Source organism: Schistocerca nitens, chromosome 1, assembly GCF_023898315.1.
Source record: "Schistocerca nitens isolate TAMUIC-IGC-003100 chromosome 1, iqSchNite1.1, whole genome shotgun sequence".
In the NCBI taxonomy this organism is placed as follows: Eukaryota; Metazoa; Arthropoda; class Insecta; order Orthoptera; family Acrididae; genus Schistocerca; species Schistocerca nitens.
This window is the reverse complement of record NC_064614.1, coordinates 993,024,946-993,048,261: the sequence shown is the minus strand read 5'-3', so window position 1 is coordinate 993,048,261 and position 23,316 is coordinate 993,024,946. Positions and strand designations below refer to the sequence as shown.

General features: G+C 40.8%; 1 protein-coding gene across 1 annotated transcript in view; it reads left to right on the top strand.

Moving 5' to 3' along the window:
• LOC126195200 (protein furry) overlaps nt 1–23,316 on the top strand; it is a 1,217,589-nt gene that overhangs the window by 57,643 nt on the left and 1,136,630 nt on the right. Inside the window, exons 8-15 of the mRNA XM_049933718.1 lie at nt 2,891–3,098; nt 3,293–3,430; nt 7,492–7,726; nt 9,736–9,914; nt 10,008–10,232; nt 10,437–10,580; nt 14,604–14,832; nt 21,805–22,025. Coding sequence (XP_049789675.1) covers nt 2,891–3,098; nt 3,293–3,430; nt 7,492–7,726; nt 9,736–9,914; nt 10,008–10,232; nt 10,437–10,580; nt 14,604–14,832; nt 21,805–22,025 — 1,579 coding nt within the window. The remainder of the gene's footprint in view (nt 1–2,890; nt 3,099–3,292; nt 3,431–7,491; nt 7,727–9,735; nt 9,915–10,007; nt 10,233–10,436; nt 10,581–14,603; nt 14,833–21,804; nt 22,026–23,316) is intronic.

The window sequence follows — 23,316 nt, the reverse complement described above, 5'->3', positions numbered from 1 at the left end:
AGGCTGGTATTAACACTCCTTTTAGTTGTTCCAATGTAAACCATGCCACAGCTACATGGAATTTTATACACACCTGGGGTAGCTAAGGGGTGTCGTACATCTTTCACCGATCTTAAACTTTCACTAATTTTCTTGGTAGGTCGAAAGATTGTCTCCACTTGAAACTTGGCCAAGTTTTTTAATGTGTTATGTGGGTGGCTGGGTCATACATATTTTTTGTAAATAATCAGCCAGTCACATTGCACTGTGTAGTTCTTTTAGCTTCAAATATCAGTGTTAGAACATTTTTTTAGCGTTATATTCAGGGATGCGAGGTAGTGTGATTGTGTAGTTGGCCATGAGTGAGGTTGGGAGAGAATGAGTATAATTTAATTTTGGTTAGAGCACTGCTAACCTCATCATTGAGCGCACGCACACACACACATTCTTTCTCTCTCTCTCTCTCTCTCTCTCTCTCTCTCTCTCTCTCTCTCTTTGCTAACTTGCACACCTGCTACCTTCCTCTGAATCACTAACAACCTCTCCCCAACTCCTCCCACATCCCACTTCATTCCCACACTACCTGAGACAACTTGTCATACTATAGTCTATCTGTCAGTGCCTGCACAGCCAGCACAGTGTAGCTCTGTGTGTGTGTGTGTGTGTGTGTGTGTGTGTGTGTGTGTGTGTGTGTGTGTGCGCGCGCGCGCAACTCCTCCCACATCCCACTTCATTCCCCCACTACCCACACTACCTGAGATAACTTGTCATCCTATAATCTGTCAGTCCCTGCACAGCCAGCACAGTGTAGCTCTGTGTGTGTGTGTGTGTGTGTGTGTGTGAGAGAGAGAGAGAGAGAGAGAGAGAGAGAGAGAGAGGGGGGGGGGAGAGAGAGAGAGAGAGAGAGAGAGAGAGAGAGAGTTCGGGTGGGAGGGAGGCTGGCTGGCTTGCTTGCTTGCTTTCTTTCGGGTCCTAAATTATGCACATTCTACCAGAACTTTCCTTACCATATCTGTTGGTCTGTACAAGCTCACAAAAGCACTCTAGGGCACAGAATGTATAGAAAGCCTGTTAACACACAGGTTTTTATATGCCTCTTTGCATTGCCACCTAGCCCTAAAAGCAAGCAGTGCTCACCACTCTGTCTCTGTGTGCCTTCTGTATCAGTAATGAAAACAGTTGGGAATCAGAGTTGGATTTCTTAAAGAAGACAATAAAGGCAACAGCTGTGATGATTTGTTCATAAGTAGGGTTTCTGAACAAAATGTTGTTAATTACCCTGATAAGGAGGATGAGGATCAGCTGTTCAATCATTTTTTCTAGAGTTACTGACTGCATCACTAGAATTCTATGTAAAAATGTTGTGCAGAACACATTCTTCAATCATAACAACAAAGAAAATTTTTTTCAGATGCAGGAAAGAAGCATCTTATTACCTTGCACACTGTGAGAGTCTATGAAGCGACATTTGGCTGTGGCAGATTCTATATAGGTGAACTGGAAGAACAATAGAAGAATGTGATTAAAGCAAAGTATGAAATCTGTGCTAGTTGAACATATGGAGAACTGTGGCCAAGACAATGATTTCAGCAACAAACATGTACTGGCCAAAGAAACCAACATTTGTAGAAGGAAAGTCGGAGGAGTGGTTGAGATTTCCAAGAATGAATGGGCTTCCAGCTCAGTGGCTTCATGCCATCAAGGAAATAAATACACTGCCACACACCATGAGGAATAAAGAAAACTACGAGAAGCCATCTCTACGGCACAACAATACAATAATCCCACTTCTTCAGAAAAAGTGTGAGAAAACTCCATATTATAAGTGAAAGCAACACTTGTTTTTGACAGTGTTCACCTAACTGTGAATAGCAGAAGGTCAGGAAGAAATACCACAGCAGAGGGGTCAAAACACTGATTGTGCAGATTTAACTTAAGAGGAACATGATGTGGCTTAACTCCCTCCAATATCAAATTTTGTTGCATCACTGTGATTTTCAAACCAAATAATGAAGTAATTATTAACATACAGTGGAAATGTATAGTGAGAACAAATACCACACGATTTGTTAATGCTAACGTCAACAGCTTCTCCTGAAAGCATCCACAAAGTTTCACTTAATGTGATAATTTTGTAGGTAATGAGGTTTCAGAGGTGGGTTCTTTCTGAGCACATTATAATATCTGGCAGAGCTGTGTTTCATCAAATTATAACTGTAATCATTTTTCCACCAATATGAGACTTTCAATAGCGAATTTGAACATTGTGCCACCAACAAGTGATGGGCCTTTGCCTATATTGTTTTACTGTGGTTGAGTGGTAGAAGCATTGTATGGAAAAATGTTTGATAGTGAGTTTTCATATACTGCTTTTGCCACATAAACAAAATTCGAGAATATGTTCAAACTTTTTAGTTGTGTGTAGGTCTAAGTTCAAATTTACTTTTAATAGTATGTTTCAGATGAACAATATTTAAACTTAAGGCAATGTCATCTTTAACTTCTTAAAAGTACTATTTGTAGAACCCAGTCTTATTGCTTATGTAGTGTCACCATGTCATATAATTTCTTGAGGAAATACATTACTTGCCAGAAACATATTCTTTTCTGAAGTTTCTTTTTGATTTTCTTAACCAGTCTTTCCCATTCACACTTGTGTATGTTGGGTGCTGTCTTTGTGTCCTATTGCTAATAATATTGTTCTATAACAGTGCAAAATAAAATGGATTTACATTACATTAATTTGTTGGAATAAAACATAATGATAGTATTACCAGTGTTGGTTTTTGTGTACCATGTGCATGAAAAACTAATGTTTGTAGCCTGACAATGGATTATCTGGGTTGGAATAGCTTATTGTATGTTGTTACGTTTGTAGTCTGTTACTAATGCACTGTATATTAATTTTCAGTATACAGACAGGTCCAAATGCTGCAAATATCCACATAATAGCAGATCTCTATGCTGAAGTAATAGGAGCCTTGGCACAGTCTAGGTTTATGTCAGTGAGGAAGAGATTCATGGCTGAATTGAAGGAATTGAAGAGCAAAGAACCAAACCCAAATACTGCTCAGAGCATTATCTCTCTTCTGATGGGCATGAAGTTCTTCAGAGTAAAGGTACCGCATTTTCTGCAGTCCTGTGAATAATATTCAACAGAAATTCACTGTAATTACAAAAACATGTTTCAAACATCATTTTATGAGTTACGAGGATTCATTTCTTATGGCTCTCTCTTTTTTAAAATTCTTTAGTTTTTTTTCATATGTGTAATGAATGTTAATAAATCAATTATATTTCTTTTAAAAATTAGATGGTACCAATAGAAGAATTTGAAGCTTCATTCCAGTTCATGCAGGAATGTGCTCAATATTTTCTGGAGGTCAAAGACAAGGATATAAAACATGCTCTGGCTGGTCTCTTTGTTGAAATTTTAGTTCCAGTAGCAGCAGTAAGTATTTGTGAATGTTGTTATTGTCTTTGCTTAAGATAATAAGATAATAAGATGATAACTTTTGGCCGCACAGGGTAGCCACGCGGTCTAAAGCACCTTGTCACGGTTCGTGTGGCTCCTCCCGTTGGAGGTTCGAGTCCTCCCTCGGGCATGAGTGTGTGTGTCATCCTTAGCGTAAGTTAGTTAAAGTTAGGTTAAATAGTGTGTAAGCTGTTGACCTCAGCAGTTTGGTCCCATAAGACCTTACCACAAATTTACAATTTAATAATTTTTGTTGTGTATTTATTTGTATTATTATAATATCAGAGAAGGAAATTCGCTACACACCATATAGCAGAGATGCTGAGTCGTGATAGTCACAACAAAAAGATTCACACAATTATAGCTTTCAGCCATTAAGGCACACACACACACACACACACACACACACACACACACACACTCATGCAAACGCAACTTGTACACACGTCTGCAGTCTCAGAGAGCTGAAACCACACAGCACTAGTGCATGATGGGAGGGGCGACTCTGTGGGAGTAAGGAGGAGGCTGGGGTGGGGAGGGGGAGGGGGAGGGATAGTATGGTGGGAGTGGTGGACAGTGAAGTGTTGCAGTTAGACGGAGGGCAGGAGAGAAGGTGCGGAGGGGGGAGGGGGTAAGTAGCGGAAAGGAGAGACATAAAAAGAAATTAAAAGACTGGGTGTGGCGGTGAAATGACAGCTGTGTTGTGCTGGAATGGGAACAGGGAGGAGGCTGGATGGGTGAGGACAGTGACTAATGAAGGTTGAGGCCAGGAGGGTTACGGGAACATAGGATGTATTGCAGGGAAAGTTCCCAACTGCGCCATTCAGAAAAGCTGGTGTTGGTGGGAAGGATCCATATGGCACAGGCTGTGAAGCAGTCATTGAGATGAGGGATATCATGTTTCGCAGCGTGTTTAGCAACAGGGTGGTCCACTTGTTTTTTTGCCACAGTTTGTCGGTGGCCATTCATGCGGACAGACAGCTTGTTGGTTGTCATGCCTACATAGAATGCAGCACAGTGGTTGCAGCTTAGCTTTTAAATCACATGACTGGTTTCACAAGTAGCCCTGCCTTTGATGGGATAGATGATGTTAGTGACTGGACTGGAGTAGGTGATGGTAGGAGGATGTATGGGACAGGTCTCACATCTAGGTCTATTACAGGGATATGAGCCATGAGGTAAGGGATTGAGAGCAGGAGTTGTGGAAGGATGGTCGAGTATATTGTGTAGATTCAGTGGACGGCGGAAACCTACACAAAACTGAATCTAATCTAATCTGACACAGCTGCAACATTTCTGCTACTGTAAAAAATGAATTACCTCTTGATACTCTGCCATATTTGTGGGCTGCACTATTTTTATTTGGTTTCTCTAGCAGCATGCTGTGGTACTGTGGCATGGGAATTTTAATGTGTACCAGGACATGAAGACATACACATACAAACAAACAAATGATTAATTATGTGACACTTTTTATGAAACAATTAAGACGTTATGGCTACCCTTCATATTCACTTTGAGAGATGATGACTACAATATCTTCTAGTTAGTTATTCATTTTCTTTGTGAGAAACGATGACACTGAATATTTGCTTTGACAATTTCATTGAAGCTGATGCCTCATTCTATATCTTGTTTCATCACTGTAACCAACAATCAAGTCACCTCCACAGATCCTCCACCACATCAGCTATCCTATGGAAATGTGTCAGTAATGTCAGTGTGATTACTGAACCCATAGAGTGGTCTGCCATAACTTATCTGTAACTCTTTGTCACTGTAATTCCAGAATTTGACTGGAGGTCTCTCCACATTTCACTGGTTTTGTCATCTGTGACATGAGAGACAGTGAGGGTGTTATATTCCAGTTAATCGTCTTGAGGTAGTTGAGGATTATGCATCTTTTGTAGGGTCAAAGGTGACACACAGTTTCAGTGCTGCAATCATCCTCTTTCCCAAACATGGCATTTACTTCTTGTAATTTCCATGGAAACTATTACATTTATGTTACCTTGTTAGCAAGGCACATTTCTTGAGACACTTAATTTGTTTTTAACTAGGGTACGATGATGAAGTAGACTTTGTTTCGGTAGAGGTAGCAAGTTGATTAATGGCCCAGTTCTGTGGCTGTCAAGAAAAAGTCCTTATAGGGTCCGTTTTGATAACCAGTTATTACTCTTAAACCAAGGACTGATATGGACTTGTTTTCTTAATGAAAAGCTCAGTCTTTTTCAGAATTTTTCTCTTTCAGGTAACTATATGCTTTCATTTGACTTACTGCCTGCTAATATTTATTACCCTGAAATTTGTCATCAATAGACACATTTAACTTATGTAACTGTACCTTTATGGACATGCTTGTCTATATAATTTTTAGTTGTATGTAACACCTAAAAATTTAAAATCTTCAAATGAATATCCATTTCTTGCTATATTGTTATATAGTGAAAATTAATTTGAGATCCATCTTATAGATTTAAACTTTCAAGGGATTTAACATAATTCTATAGAGTAAATAACATTGATTGAAAATTATTTTTTATGTTTCAGTATTGTTTCAAACTTGCCAAACACACACATTTTCATTTTGGTAGCACATTTCCTATAATTAGCCAGGAGAATTAATAATTGCTTCATAAGTGCGATTTTTTGAGGGAGGGAGGGGGGTTGCATAATCAACAAAAGGATTTAGCAGTTAATAATTCAGTGTTATTTGGGAATAATAAAATGTTGAAAGTTCACATCCAAATCAAGACAGAAAAAATACATGAAAGGATGAAGGTGGGGGCATTGGTAGTTCTGTTTAATTTTGTTGTAAGTGATTGTATATTAACCTGTTCATTGTGATGGAAATTTTAATACCTCAGTCTGCTGTATGTAATGTCCATACATGTTCATCTTGTCATACAAGAAAATAACAATTTTGCTATCCTGGCCCTTCTTATGTTTACATAGAGGTGTGGTGTAGCTGGATAAAGACCTTTGCATGCATTATAGTTTCAACTGTATGCATCCCCATGTTTTCTTATCCCATCTACCCACCTTGTGTTATGTCATCACCTCAGTATTTTCTTATCTCATTGGATCTAATACAGAATTTCATTGGTCCATCTGTCGGCCATTTACCTGGATCATGTCCTATCTGTATCCATTTTATTTTCACTTCAATTGTAATTACTTCTCCCATGATAATTTCTTCCCTGATCCATTTATTTGTTTTTCTGTTTCTGATATGAATCTATCAGTTACACTCTGAACAAAACTTATTTTTTGAATGATTTTAACATTAAGAGTTCATGTCTGAGTAGTGTAAGGCAGTACTAGTAATACACATTGATTATGCATTTGCCACGTCAGACACAAGCTTAGTTTTGAAGACCCTATTTAGTAAGCTCAAAGCAGATGATGTGTTATGATATATATACCATATCTCAGGGTGAGAAATTCATTTTGATACGACATGCTTTAGCCATTTGTCACCATTGTTGTTCAACAGTCTGCAAGCTTAAAATGCCTGACATAAATGAATAGCCTCAGTTGTGTTTCAGATGATGATTATAATTATTTAATTTAGGGAGTGTGTTTGCACGTAGGAAGCGGCAAGTTATCTTAACCTATGAAACTTTTGTAAAAACAGTATTAACTGAATTTCATAAACAGCTCCTTTTTACAACTTCTACTGCCCCCTCCCTTTTTCATCACACCATTGTACAAACAGATATGTCTCCACAGCACATAACTATATTAGACACGTCTCTTACACATAGATTCTAAGAAAGCAGCTATTCTCTTTTCCAATAGTCCCTATCTGACTTTTCATTTGCTCTTCCCATCAGTGTCCTTTCCTTCTTTGTGTCAGCAAAGATGTTTTCCTGTCAATGGTTTGGCTGTTGGGCAACTTAACGAAAACAAGATGTTAATTCTGGTATTTATGATATTGCTAAATTTAGTGTATGATGATCTTTTTTCTGTGTGAATGTGCTTTGTTACCTTTTCAACATTTTTCTAATATTCACATATTGTTTTAATTTTTTCAGACAGTAAAAAATGAAGTTAATGTTCCATGCCTCAAGAATTTTGTTGAAATGCTTTATTCCCAGACTCTTGACATGTGCACAAAATCAAAACACCGTTTAGCTATTTTCCCATTGGTTACATGTTTGCTGTGTGTCAGTCAGAAGATATTTTTTCTTCAAAACTGGCATTATTTTTTAGCCATGTGCCTGTCTCATTTGAAAAATCGTGATCCCAAGATGTGTAGAGTTGCCCTTGGTAAGTTTACAAATATTATGAGGCTAACCTGTTCCATTACTTTTTGTAGCATTCATGATAATTATTGTTGTATAGATACTGGATTAAGTTAGTTAATTAAGTCATGCTTGTTTGTAACAATTTAACATACCCATCAGAGATGGTCACAGTTACTCCCAAGTTTGTATTTGTAAGTCATTTGTGTTGCTGTATCACATGTGTTATGGACTGTCTTTACCAAAGATAGTAGTAGATAATAGCTCCATTCAATAACTTTTAGAAACTGTATATCATGTCATACAAGACAGCAAAGTATTGTGGACTGTTGCACTCTAGCATCCCAGAGGCCTGGTGCATATGCCAGCAATCACAAAAGCTCTTATTAATTAATGTCTTGCGTCATTTCTTGTGAACTAGTTGGCCATGGAACAAGATCATTATGACAAATCCTTCACTGCTCAAGCTGTACTCCAAAATGGTCCCCAACATTCTACGCAAAGGGTATTGAGACCTATCATCTAGAAACACTATCATCCTTAGATAAGTTGACTAATCTTCAATGCCATATAATACAGAAATTGTGTTCAGTTTCTCGTAAAATATGATAATGTGCCAACAAACTATTGAAGATTGCATCTTAACATGGTTAAAACAACTTGGATTTCAACAATGAACAAACTTTGAAAGTTCTTAGAGTTCGAAACCACTTTGTAGAGTAGGAGAGGAAAATAAAACAGAGTGTATAAAACTATTTTGAGTTTTGACACTTTTAATTCTGACATGATGTTGCACGATGTGTTGTGTTGGCAGAAGAGCCAACACCGTGTTAGGAATGGAGGCCGAAATGCACGTGTTTTAGCTCACGCAGGCTGGCGTGAGGGGGGAAGAACTATACTGACGTGGGGTCTGGAACATGACAAGGAATTAGAATTCAGAAAGTGGACGTAATTAGTTTCATACTTAACTTTAATCCATTAATGATGAACGTCGCTCTTGACGGTACATGATTCACAATATTATCTGTTCAGAATAGTAACTGAATATGGCGCCTTGCTAGGTCGTAGCAAATGACATAGCTGAAGACTATGCTAAACTGTCGTCTCGGCAAATGAGAGCGTATGTAGACAGTGAACCATCGCTAGCAAAGTCGGCTGTACAACTGGGGCGAGTGTTAGGGAATCTCTCTAGACTAGACCTGCCGTGTGGCGGCACTCGGTCTGCAATCACTGATAGTGGCGACACACGGGTCCGACGTATACTAACGGAATGCGGCCAATTTAAATGCTACCACCTAGCAAGTGTGGTGTCTGGCGATGACACCACACGATGTACACATAGTTTCCATTTATATTGCTTATGCAGTAATGGTATCTGTGAATGAATGTTGTTGAGAAAATGAAACTGGCCATTTACTGTGCAGAAAATGAATAACTTGTCAAACTTAAGTCAGTTATGACCATATTCCACAAAAATAGAACAAGGTGTAAAAAAGCAAGGAAATTTAGAAATGTATTAAGCAACAGCCTCCCTACTGCCTTGTTGCAAAGCATATTCTGTTGCAGTGTAATGTTTGTTAATACTATGAGTTCATTTGCTGTGTGCTTTCATTTTTGTAGAATGGTTTATGATGATCATATCAGTGTGAAAAGTTGTATGTAAAATTCATTTAACTTAAGTGAGTGAATGATCTTAGCACTTTATGAGGTTGAGAAACTGTTTGAGAGAACTGTAAGTGTTGTAATAGGGATCTCCAGGGGACTAGGCTGTGACCTAGTGCACATTTCATACTTTTTATTGTTCTGTTATTGATCAGTTTCTATATTTTGTTTGATGAAGGAACTGGAGGGCTCAGAAGTGGGCTTTCATTTATGTGTAATAAGCAGAAAATCTCTTTTCAGTTAATTTTTTTCTCATTTTTTTCATGCGAACAGTTCTTCCAACCCTCCCACTTGCCTTTTTCTCATCTGTGCATGGTGACATGACGTAAAACTAACAATGAAGGATGTAAAGGAACAGAATGTTTGTTTCAGAATCACTGTACCGACTACTATGGGTGTACATGATTAGAATAAAATGTGAAAGCAACTCAGCCACACAGTCCCGTCTTCAGAGTATAGTTAATTCTCTGTTTCCAAAGGGATCAAAAGCTGTTGTTCCACGAGACACTCCACTAAATATTTTTGTAAAAATTATACAGTTCATAGCACAGGTAAAAATTAGAAAATTAAGAATTATTACTTACAGTTTCCATATGTTTTTATACTTTTCAATTAATTTTGTTGGCTTATTTCTACCATTTAAGGAACGTTTGGATTTTGCAATGAGGGAAATAGTCTTTGACTTACTCTCAGTTGGCAGACCAATCAAAATTATTTTGACACCAGAAAGAATGAGTATTGGCCTTAGAGCATTCTTGGTTGTTGCGGACAGCTTAGAACAAAAAGAAGGTGAACCACCAATGCCCCGTACTATGGGAGTCCTCCCATCTGGAAACACACTTCGTGTCAAAAAAACGTATCTGAACAAGGTAATGTGCCTCTTTTTATCTCAGTGAATATCAAATTTTCAGAAAGTAAAGTCATATTCTTCAACTGCTGAAATTGCCTTCATTCTGTTTATGGCTAAAATTAATAATCTGCTTCATTTGTGGAAAACTGTTTACCCTGTAATTTTTAATTTAACCCATACTTTGATGTAATGATAGTAATTATGTTGTTTCTCCACATTACAGATGCTAACTGAGGATACTGCTCGAACTATAGGAATGTCTTCTTATTTTCCACATGTTCGACGAGTCTTTGTTGATATTCTACGTGCGCTTGATGTTCATTACGGTCGTCCATTAATGATGACAAGTACTCAGAATGTGAATAAGGTAAATGTATTAATATATTTTTTTTTGTATTTGGGGAGAGACAACATACACTCCTGGAAATTGAAATAAGAACACCGTGAATTCATTGTCCCAGGAAGGGGAAACTTTATTGACACATTCCTGGGGTCAGATACATCACATGATCACACTGACAGAACCACAGGCACATAGACACAGGCAACAGAGCATGCACAATGTCGGCACTAGTACAGTGTATATCCACCTTTCGCAGCAATGCAGGCTGCTATTCTCCCATGGAGACGATCGTAGAGATGCTGGATGTAGTCCTGTGGAACGGCTTGCCATGCCATTTCCACCTGGCGCCTCAGTTGGACCAGCGTTCGTGCTGGACGTGCAGACCGCGTGAGACGACGCTTCATCCAGTCCCAAACATGCTCAATGGGGGACAGATCCGGAGATCTTGCTGGCCAGGGTAGTTGACTTACACCTTCTAGAGCACGTTGGGTGGCACGGGATACATGCGGATGTGCATTGTCCTGTTGGAACTGCAAGTTCCCTTGCCGGTCTAGGAATGGTAGAACGATGGGTTCGATGACGGTTTGGATGTACCGTGCACTATTCAGTGTCCCCTCGACGATCACCAGTGGTGTACGGCCAGTGTAGGAGATCGCTCCCCACACCATGATGCCGGGTGTTGGCCCTGTGTGCCTCGGTCGTATGCAGTCCTGATTGTGGCGCTCACCTGCACGGCGCCAAACACGCATACGACCATCATTGGCACCAAGGCAGAAGCGACTCTCATCGCTGAAGACGACACGTCTCCATTCGTCCCTCCATTCACGCCTGTCGCGACACCACTGGAGGCGGGCTGCACGATGTTGGGGCGTGAGCGGAAGACGGCCTAACGGTGTGCGGGACCATAGCCCAGCTTCATGGAGACAGTTGCGAATGGTCCTCGCCGATACCCCAGGAGCAACAGTGTCCCTAATTTGCTGGGAAGTGGCGGTGCGGTCCCCTACGGCACTGCGTAGGATCCTACGGTCTTGGCGTGCATCCGTGCGTCGCTGCGGTCCGGTCCCAGGTCGACGGGCACGTGCACCTTCCGCCGACCACTGGAGATAACTTCGATGTACTGTGGAGACCTCACGCCCCACGTGTTGAGCAATTCAGCGGTACGTCCACCCGGCCTCCCGCATGCCCACTATACGCCCTCGCTCAAAGTCCGTCAACTGCACATACGGTTCACGTCCACGCTGTCGCGGCATGCTACCAGTGTTAAAGACTGCGATGGAGCTCCATATGCCACGGCAAACTGGCTGACACTGACGGCGGCGGTGCACAAATGCTGCGCAGCTAGCGCCATTCGACGGCCAACACCGCGGTTCCTGGTGTGTCCGCTGTGCCGTGCGTGTGATCATTGCTTGTACAGCCCTCTCGCAGTGTCCGGAGCAAGTATGGTGGGTCTGACACACCGGTGTCAATGTGTTCTTTTTTCCATTTCCAGGAGTGTATAATGTTTATTTTCAGGGAGTACTGTAATCATTGACTGTCGTTAAAGTAAAAATAAGTGTGTAAGTTACATCACAAATCTATCTCCTCAACTAGGTAAAGCTATTAATGTTCACTGCCAGAGTCTTCAGATGCCCGTAAATGTTACAATAGTGTGTATGTATATGCATGAAAGATATTGTATATCTAAGAGTAAAATGCTCATTTTGTAGTAAAAGAGAGCAAAAGTTAGTGTGACTTTTCTTTGTAGGATCAAGTACCATGAAGCTGTTTTCTAGCTACAGTGTGGGAAAGGGGAGTGGTATCCTTCAGAACTTTGTCCTAGGTATCATATCCATGGTGGTCACATTATACAGGAAGCTAAGCTAACTTTATCAACTCTGGAGTCATTGGAAAGAAGTATTAACTCAGTTGCACAAGGATAGAGTAAGGAACCAGCTGTTCTCCATTTTTAAGAATCATCCTCTTGTTTGCACAGAGTTTTATGGAAATCATGTGAAACCTAAACTAGGGCAGCCTTACCTCAACTTTGAATATGGATCTACAACTTAACCATTGCTACCTGACTCTGTCACACCATACAGAACACATGAGTTACAAGATGACATGAACAGTAAAGAGATATCATAGCAAATATGTTTCATTTCAGGGGTTTTCAGTGGTAAACGAAACATGCAGTTAATTTATTTAAATTAAGATTCAGATGTTATTTGTGTATTACAAGTGATCCAGCATAAATGCAGCAAATATACAGCACAGTTTATAAACTAGAAAAATACTTGTGTGTGCTACTGCATTGTCCCAATTATCAAAGAAATTAAGGAAATTAAGACAGAAGGGGTACAGGGTACTCTCCCTTGCTGATTTTTTTTTTTATTGATTAGCTTACTTCTGTATCCCAACTTTAAGACAGATGCTGTTGTCTTTCCTCACAATCTTGAAGATTTTGAGAGACATGAAAGTATCTGAAGTTTAATATGAGTTGGAACTGGTGTTCTTAAATGTCAACAAATGGCTAAATCGTTTTTATGATTAAGTCTGTTAGAAATGCCAAATTGAATGGTTGAACTTAATCTTGTAATTCTTGGTAGCCGCCTCCTTTTTCCTTTAGAAACACTATAGTATTGATCAGTAACTTTGACACCGTTTCAGAAGATTTCTTTTGTGGAACCACCCTACATTTCGTCATAGTACTTAATATCACTACTACAATTTTTGGAAATGCTCATTTCAGATAGTATACTGTGAGTTAACTCTTGATATTGTGTGATGCTGCTTGACATATCAAGGGAGACCTTTCTTTAGGAATTGCATATATGACTTCATGGTGTTTGTATAAACCTCATCAACTATCCATTTGTTCCATCTTTTATGTGTCTGATAGATGAACTGCTATTGACTTTGGTGACTATCAACCAGAACCAAACAAGGTAGCACAACAGATAGTACATTGAAATCACATTTGGAAGTAATGGGGTTTAAATCTCCATCATCCTATCCAAATGTAAGTTTTCTGTGGTTTTTTCAAAATCATTTTACAATAATTCCTTTGATAAAGGTGCAGCAAATTTCACTGCTCATCCTTGTTGTATCTGAACTTGGGATCTGTCTCTAATGAGCTAGCTGTCAATGGGTCATTAAATCCTTCTTTTCCTTATTTCCTTTTAGAAACCAGACACCAAAGTCTGGAAGTGGCTTTGTTGGGATTGGGACCAGAAGTGTTGTATGTAATGGGGCTAGGACTGTGCTGCTGTCAGGTGTAGTAAATGACCCTCTTAACAACTTCCATCAGTGCAAATATAAGCAAAGGAGGAGAAAATTAATTAAAGTATGTACATATGCTGTGCTGTCTTCTGACATAAAGGATTAAGGCTATTAACAATGAGGAAAAAAGAATCTCCCCACTGCATTCAGAAGATTATATGTTCAAGAAATAGAAGAAACAGGTACAGCTGAAGTAAAAAGTGGGATAAAATACATCTTTCATTAGATTTATTTATGGTGTTACCTTGAGTTGAAAGATACTGAAACTGTAGACAAAGAACTTTACATCACTGTGAGTTGTACATAACATCACAACACCTCTGTGGTATTTTGCAGCTCTTGCACCAGATGACTAATGTGCATCTGCTATGAAAGAGAGAGGTAATAATAGGATGGATAGAGCTGAAAAGAAAGAAGAAAGGGCTACGAGGTGACAAATTTCTGGCTTCAGGGCAACAGAATTCTTCAAGATGTATGGAAAACACTTAAAATGGCTGCCATCAGGAGACTTGTTTTGATGGAATGTAACTAAATTGCTGCCAAAATTGTTGTTACCCTTCCAGACGTTTATCAGTGTGTGATGGAAAGATGGATAAGACTCTTTATGATAGGTGTGATTCTAGTTCATAGAGAACAGTAACAAACAGATACGTCAAGTATATTTTGTAGGTAGATAGCATAGTAAAAACTTAATAGACAAAAAAAGAAAATTTTATTAGAGCATCAAATAAAATGTAACAATATTACATCAATGTGTGCTGTAAATGGAATTTGTGTGCCTTTTTACAGGAACCTGATGAGATGATCACAGGAGAACGCAAACCTCGCATTGATCTATTTAGAACGTGTGTGGCAGCAGTTCCCCGCTTGATTCCAGATGGCATGACAGGTGGTGAACTTGTTGATTTGTTGTCAAGACTTACCGTGCATATGGATGAAGAGCTCCGAGGTCTAGCATACCAAAGCCTCCAGACTTTGGTATTAGCTTTTTCAGACTGGAGACAAGATGTGATATACGGTCTGTTATTGAATATGCTCTTTTATTATTTTGTTTTTTATTATGTGAAAGAAAATAAAGCTTGTTTCCACATCCTATTATATAGGTTTGCTAACTAAAAATGTCATTAAACAATTATTAAGAAAGGTGTGTGTGTGTGTGTGTGTGTGTGTGTGTGTGTGTGTGTGTGTGTAATTTTAATTTACATTCTTATTGTTATTTTTGCATGCCCTTATAAAGGTGCTATCCATGTCAGGTGCCACTGGTGTAATGTTGCACGTGCGCGACATACCTGGTGATGGTGGTCGGTGATTGGGCTGCCCTAGTAGCCAGCACACTGTTTTGGTGTCAGTATGCACTGTGCTTGCTGTAGTGGTCCGGCTTATGTTTGCTGTGGGCGGTCGGTGTAGTAACCAGCAGGTTACTATATTCTTTCTTCCCTGTAAGGGGGAAGACCAGCCATTGCCATTGATGACATTGGTACTGAAAAAGACATCCATGATGTCTGTTGTGGTGCTGGGGGCAGTGTGATAAGTCCCCTGTCTGACCAGACTGGTGCATGCAGTTGAAAGTGAGTGGGATGAGGGCATCCCCACCGCCCGTGGACCCCGTGGCAACTGATGGATAGAGCAGGTGACAGGGGCAGGAGCCATCTGGATTATTGGAGTCCTCACTGAGGGGTGCCAGCATGGACAGTGATGATGGTAGGCTGGAGAGGAGCAGCTCTGGCAACAGAAACCCAATTTCCATTCCCACTGATGATGACATTTACTCAGCTCAGTGGTAGGTGCTTTCACTGGCTGTGGGAAGCAAATCTGCTCTCAGTGCTGATGAAACCCTGATCATCGTGATAGGCAGATATGACCAGGCCTGCCAACCCCCAGAGTGGCTAAGGCCAACAAAGAATGAAGCGCTGGGCCTGTGGCCTGAGGAGGGGACCCTGCACCCATTCTGGTGTGCAGCTGGTTTTGGTGGTGTGCCACAAGTCAATCTTTGGTGCAAATCATGAAGAGGCTGGCTGTGGACAAGGGATAGAATCCAGTGAGGAGGCTGTCCAAATGCCCTGGCCCAGTCTGGTGTACTGGACGGGAATGTCAACAAAGCTGGTGCCGCTGGGGGACGCTGCCCAGCATCGAGAGGTAGAGTAGTGTCTGCAGCTGGTTGCTGTGCAGAAACTTGGCAGGGCTCGTGATCCCCATTGGCTTCATTCTTTAAGAGCTTTAAAAAAAGTGAGACACTATTTGGCCAGGAAATCTTCTACAAACTTGCGCAGCTATGTCTTAAACATTTGGAGAAGGCATTTTACCTCGCCATTGTGAATTGAAGGCAGATGCTATGATGTTGCAAATGCCATTCTGTGTACAGAAGTCCTTGAAAGATTGTGTCACAAACTGATGACCATTGTCCGAAATCAGGGTGTAAGATAAGCCTCTATGGAGGATATCTTCGACAGGGCCTTCACAGTCACCTCCAGTGTTGCAGATGGGAAACAAACAACATAAGGAAAAAGAGAAAAAGCATCAATTGCCAATTACCAGAAGTGTCCAAAAAGGACCAGTAAATCAATGTAGACTCTTTGTCAAGGCTGTCTAGGAGCTGGCCATGGCAAAGAAAGAAAAAGTCCACAGTCCATGGCACTGCGTGCTGACCCAAACACCTCCCAATTGATGGCCTTCTTAAACACAAGGTGGCATGCCAAAAGTTTTGTGTGAGAGGTTCCCCAGTGGCCATGATGAAATAAGCAGAGAACTTCCTGCCACAGAACTGCTGGAACCATGATACAGGAAGTGAACCATTCTGCTGACAGCAGACTAACGCCATCTGAAAGGGAGAGGTGGTGGCGCAGTGCATAAAAATTCCAATGTGGGTCCAATGCCTGGCCCAACAGACAGTTCGGCCATCCATGTTGTATCATGTCTATGACCTGCTGGAGCACCGGATTCACCACCACAACAGAGGCAGTACAGGAATTTTGATGGGCAAGCCATCTGCCATGTGCCTCACCTCCATATCTACTTGAAAACAGAGCAGTGCCTCATGGTCAAATGAGTGCTTAGGGACCTTGGAGAGCTAAGACAGAGCATCTATTATCGCATATTGTGGCATGGAATGAAAATGAATCTCATAGTTGTGCTAGGACACAAACAGAGGCCAACCCTGAAGATGATGAGTGGTTTTGTTCTGCAAGGATATTGACAAATGAAACAGGGAAACCAAGGCCTTATGGTCAGTAATTAAAAAAAACTTTGCACCATACAAGAATACACCTGAGAATAATGTTGCAGAACCAAGTTGATTTTTTCAACACAAAGGCAGTAGGCTGTTCAGAGTCATCTGAATGATGATAGGCAAGGACTGCCCCCACCCTGTACTGGGATGCGTCCATGGCCAGGACCAGATGCTTCCTGGGTTGAAATGTTGTGAGACATGGCACAGAACAGGTACTATCCTTAAGCTACACAAAAGCACATCACAGGTTGCAGACCAACCAAAAGGAGCAGTTTTCCGAAGCAACAGATGTAATGGTTGGGCAAGAGTGACTGCTCTCAGAATAAACTTGTAATAGGGCACCACTTTGCCAGAATGTCTGACATTCTCATTGATTAGGCAGACAGGACAAAGTTGCAATGATGGCAACATGTTGTTTCATGAGGTGCATGTCCTGCCATGAAATTTCATCACCCAAATAAACACTGGAAGGCTGAAGAAATGAGATTACAGTTGAGGCCTGTGGTCTGTAGAACAGTAAACAAAAAACAATTACATATGTGATCCTCCATGGTAGCACCTGTCACAATAGTATCATGAAGACAGTTGATCCAATGATGGACAACCTTTGTAACCAGTTCTCAAAAAAACGTTGAAAGATGGAAGGCACACTAGCGAACATCAGCTGTTGATACTGATAGAAGCCACAAGGCATATTAATGACAAGCAACTGTTTTAATGCTTGGTCCAATGGAATCTGAAGGTAGACTTCGAGCAACTCAATTTTTAAAAAGAATTACCCTCAACCAATATTACGAGCAATTCCTCCAGGTGAGGCGGGGGGTGAGTGCCTATGAGTGGCTGTGCATTAACAGTGGCCTTGAAAGAGCTGCAGCTGACTTGACAGATTCTTTATGATCACTAAGGGTGTAGCCAATTCACTTGAGAGAATTGGTTTAATCAGTCCCAATGACATTAAGTGATCCAGTTTCATGTTAACCTGGTCGTATAAACCTGTTGGCACCAGCATGCCCAAAAAAAAAGTGAGGTCGGATAAAGAGTTAGTTGGTGATGTGTGCCTGAAATTGTTTGTAACCATGGAGCAAACAGATGGAAAAACATGGAACACAAGTAATCTGATTTGTGATAAGGCACTTGGTCTGTCACCAGCTGTTTGTTGTAGCTTACCAAACGACACTCGGCACATGCTAATGGTGGGGAACCTAGCCTGGTGTACATCTGTGAGTTGAGTAGGGACATGGCAGCCCCCATGTTGATTTTTAGGATTAATGGCTCATCCATTACCTGCACTTCAATGAAAAGTTTGTTCTGGCCTGTGGAGGAAGTGGCTGTTGCTATTCCTACTGCCCATAACATGTTTGTCTGCATCAGTTGGGTTGGCTTGTGTGTACTATAAATACCTCTTCTTCCCCCATGTGCTAGGCTCCATTATCTCAGTCATGAATTTATTTTTCTGTTAGTCTACTTTTTATTCCAGCCTTCAATAGGACAAAGGTTAAAAATAAAAGTGAATATTAGGAAGGATTTTAGATGCTACAAGCATTGTTTATTTTTCAGCATACTAATACTCACCATACTGACTGATATATTTCTCATAGAGGTGTACAAGCTTTGCTGTTCTCTCTTGAAAAGAAGGTTGCAGTCATTCTTTCAAACTACCTTATCATAATACCTTCAGTTCCATTCTTGAGATAAAACATCATCAGTTCAACCATATTCTCATATCTGGAAAAAGCAGAATGTTATTTGGTGATCAGTCCCAGTGTAATCATTGAAGTTGTTGAAATGATACAGCATTATGTAGCTGGGTGTTGCTGTATAATAGAATGACATCTGATGACAGTCTTCAGTTCTACCATTGCATGATCTTGTGGAGCATTCTGTGATGTGTCTGATGCTTTGTGATTCTCTGCAGTAATGTCGTGGAGATTGTTGCTTATCCCACTTGTGTAAAAACCTGTGCACATCTGCCATGTCGGGTCCTAATTCTGTTTGGCTGTGACCATGTTTTGAATTGAAAGTCAAATCCTGGTGGTTTTTTGGTGACATAGGGCATATTACTACACACATCAAAAAAAGTTTTGCATCATTCCGGTTCCCAGAAGTCCCGAAGATAGACATTGAATGTGGATATTGTACCACAGACACAGTCCCTTTGACTGTTCAGAGATGCTACTAAACCCACCCAAAGATGTAAACAACCATACATGAGCAGCACTTATTAGACGGAGGGGGTTCGACAGCCAGTCAGTTCCAGTCATTCCACCAGGAAGGAGGTACATGGCTCGTGTTGTCTTTAGCTCAACCATGCCTAGGTGGTCAATACCGCAGTTTGATTGCATCCATATTGTTACTTTGTGCCAGGAAGGGCTCTCAACAAGGGAAGTGTCGAGGCGTCTTGGAGTGAACCAAAGCAATGTTGTTCAGACATGGAGGAGATACAGAGAGAGACAGGAACTGTTGATGACATGCCTTGCTCAGGCCACCCAAGGGTTACTACTGGAGTGGATGACCACTACCTGCGGATTATGGCTCGGAGGAACCCTGACAGCAACGCCACCATGTTGAATAATGCTCTTCATGCAGCCACAGAACAACGTTGTGTTATGATTCAAACTGTACGCAATAGGATGCATGATGCGCAACTTCACTCCCAATGTCCACAGTGAGGTCCAGCTTTGCAACCATGACACCATGCAGTGCAGTACAGATGGGCCCAACAACATGCCGAATGGACCGCTCAGGATTGTCGTCACATTCTCTTCACCGATGAGTGTCGCATATGCCTTCAACCAGACAATCGTCGGAGACCTGTTTGGAGGAAACCCAGTCAAGCTGAATGCCTTAGACACACTGTCCACGAGTGCAGCAAGGTGGAGGTTCCCTGATGTTTTGGGGTGGCATTATGTGGGGCCGACGTATGCCGCTGGTGGTCAGGGAAGGCACCACAACAGCTGTACAATACGTGAATGCCATCCTCTGACCGATAGTGCAACCATATTGGCAGCATATTGGCGAGGCATTCGTCTTCACAGATGACTATTTGCGTCCCCATCATGCACATCTTGTGAATGACTTCCTTCAGGACAACGACATCGCTCGACTAGAGTGGCCAGCATGTTCTCTAGACATGAACCCTATCAAACATGCCTGGGATAGATTGCAAAGGGCTGTTTATGGATGATGTGATGCACCAAGTACTCTGAAGGATCTTTGCCAAATCACCGTTGAGGAGTGGGACAATCTGGACCAACAGTGCCGAGATGAACTTGTGGATAGTATGCCACGTTGAATACAGGCATGCATCAATGCAAGAGGACGTACTACTAGGTACTAAAGGTTCCGGTGTGTGTGGCAATCTGGACCACCACCTCATAAGGTCTCGCTGTATGGTGGTACAACGTGCAACGTGTGGTTTTCATGAGCAATAAAAAGGGCGGAAACGATGTTTATGTTGATCTCTGTCCCAATTTTCTGTACAGCTTTTGGAACTCTCGGAACTGCAGTTATCAAGTCAGTTCGTAAGCCCATGTGTTAATGAAGGTTAAATCATCTCCCACAGCAATCCTTGCAGTTTTTATTGTTGGATGTCTATAACAGAATCAGTAATGGTTTGCATCATTCATCTGTAGATTTTTATATCCATGATTTTCTTTTTCATGATTTGTGAGAGCATATATGCATCATACTTAATGGGATGGACTGTGGCCTAGCATTGATAGCCATTTTGTAGGTGTTCTTTTGATAACAACAGCAATAACTCTCATGGTGTTATTTAGCTGGATGTCTAATTTGTGTGTGTGTGTGTGTGTGTGTGTGTGTGTGTGTGTGTGTCTGTGTGTGGCAAACTGGGACACAATATTCAGCAACTGAGAAGACAAGATCCAGAACACAGGGATGTATGGTGGGTGCTAATGCTCCCCATGTTATACCGTATAGCTTTTGGATGGTGATGTCTCTTGTTTCTTGTTTTCAGTTCTTCGACTGTTTATGTTAGATGCTCTCTGAATGATAGGGTTTTATCAAGGGTACTTCAGTCTTTTATTGTAAGTGTAGTGTTTTCACACTGCATGTTAAGTTTTCTTGTAGCAAGTTTATTATTTAGAGGGAAGTAGGCAAACTCCCTTTTGGTGGCATTTGGCTGCAGTCTCCATTTGCAAAACTACTTCCTCATTACTTCTAGGTCCTCTGTTAGGATTTCTTCTTACTGTTCAGTTGCATGGGTCTTTGGCTTCTTCCTCTCTGCCTGTGAAATGGTAGCACTAGTGGAAGTTAAAAACAAATAGCTATTAATTTATAATAAATATTGACTTATGGTTGTGTGCATTCATTTACTGTAATAGCTGGTGCTTTATGAGAAACAGTTGTGGAGAAGTCATTCTTTGTGTCAGTCCAAAATGTCAATGACACAGTTATTTTAACTGAATCCTACTTTTGAACATTTGCACCACATCCACAATGCAAGTGCAGGTGCTCCAAAGCATGCTTTTTCAGAGTAAACATTCTGCTATCCTCTGTATTGCTTCATACCTCTCTTTATTCACAAGTGCATTCCAAATGTTTCCTATGCAAGCTTATGTGCAACTCCTGCATAGAATTATGAATTCTAAATCAGAAGTTCAAGATATTTGCTCTAGCACAAAATTCAGAATATGATTTTAGTTTTAATTGATACATTTAGATATTTAGAGTGTGATAGCCATATTTACTAATGGTTTTTTGAGTTTCTATAGGTTGACCATTACCTTTAAAATATTTCCTCAGGTTTTACACAGTTTCTTGCAAGAGATGTTCAGGACACATTTCCTCAGCTAATGGACAATGGCTTAAGAATGCTCCTGCAGCTGCTAACAAGCTGGAAAAATGCCCTGACACCAAACACACTAGCTCTGGTCCGCACTACAAAGGAAGGGTGTTCAGGAACTGAAGTAACACGGGTAGGAATGCGTGACTTAGGTGGTGGAGCAAAGAAGACAGAACATGGGGTAAGGAGAATAACACAACCATTCATTTTTCTTAAAAACTGGAAGTACTGTCACCTGTATAATTGGTTATTATTTTAACTTTAAAATATCTGACACATAATCTACAGGTATATCTTTAGGGGCACTTCTGTTTCAATGTCAGACAAGACACCCATTGGTAAAAACCATCTACATTTTCTTCACATTACTGAATAGTAAAGAACTAGGAAAGAAAATACAGTTAGTCATGTGACAACATATGAATACACAGAAATAAAACTAGTAGAGGTGTGAATTTCCAGTACTGGAAAGTTCTTTCTGCAGGAAAAGATTGAGCAAAGTTTTAGAGTTCTTGAGACTTGTAAAGTTTTTATGATAGGGAAAAGTCATCTAAGTTCCAATGTTAAGTGCAATTTCAGCTGACTAAGACAGTTTGTAACCTAGCAATGAAATGTTATCATCTGATGAAATTTGTAAACTAGGTGTGGTGTCACCGCCAGACACCACACTTGCTAGGTGGTAGCTTTAAATCGGCCGCGGTCCATTAGTACATGTCGGACCCGCGTGTCGCCACTGGCAGTGATCGCTGACCGAGCGCCACCACACGGCAGGTCTCGAGAGACGGACTAGCACTCACACCAGTTGTACGGACGATTTTGCTAGCGACTACACTGACGAAGCCTCGCTCCTTTGAAGAGCAGATAGTTAGAATAGCCTTCAGCTAAGTCCATGGCTACGACCTAGCAAGGCGCCATTAGCCTTACATAGCAATTGATACTTATCGTATAAAGCATGTCTCATCAAGAACGATGTATACAACAAGGATGGATTAAAGTTAAGTATTCCAGAAGCTACGTACTTTTCTTTATAGCATTCATTACGTATCCTGTTTCAGACCTCACTCCATCCTTCGTGAGTTAGCGCGTGCATCTTGGCCGCCTCTTTCAATTAGTGTGCATAGTGTTGGCAAGTCTGCCGACACTACACTAGGAAATCATGCATTGCCTTCAAGCCAGTCACTTAGAAGCTGTAGACTGTAAAAAAGAAACTGTAGACCAAATTATGGTTGATAGAGATTAGAGCTTTTCAATTCTACCATACCTTTTTAACCTGAATGCAAAAGTATTTTTTTAATGTCCTACATGTGGAAAGTTAGGGCACAAGCATATTCAGGGTGGTCAGAAGTGGTCTGAAAAGCTTGTAAGGGCCTTGCAGGTAGTTTGTGCAGAGAAATAATTGTTAAGAAACTAATTCAATATGAAGCACCATTTCCAAATTAGTTAGTATTGAAGTTAGCCAATCAGGCCACTGT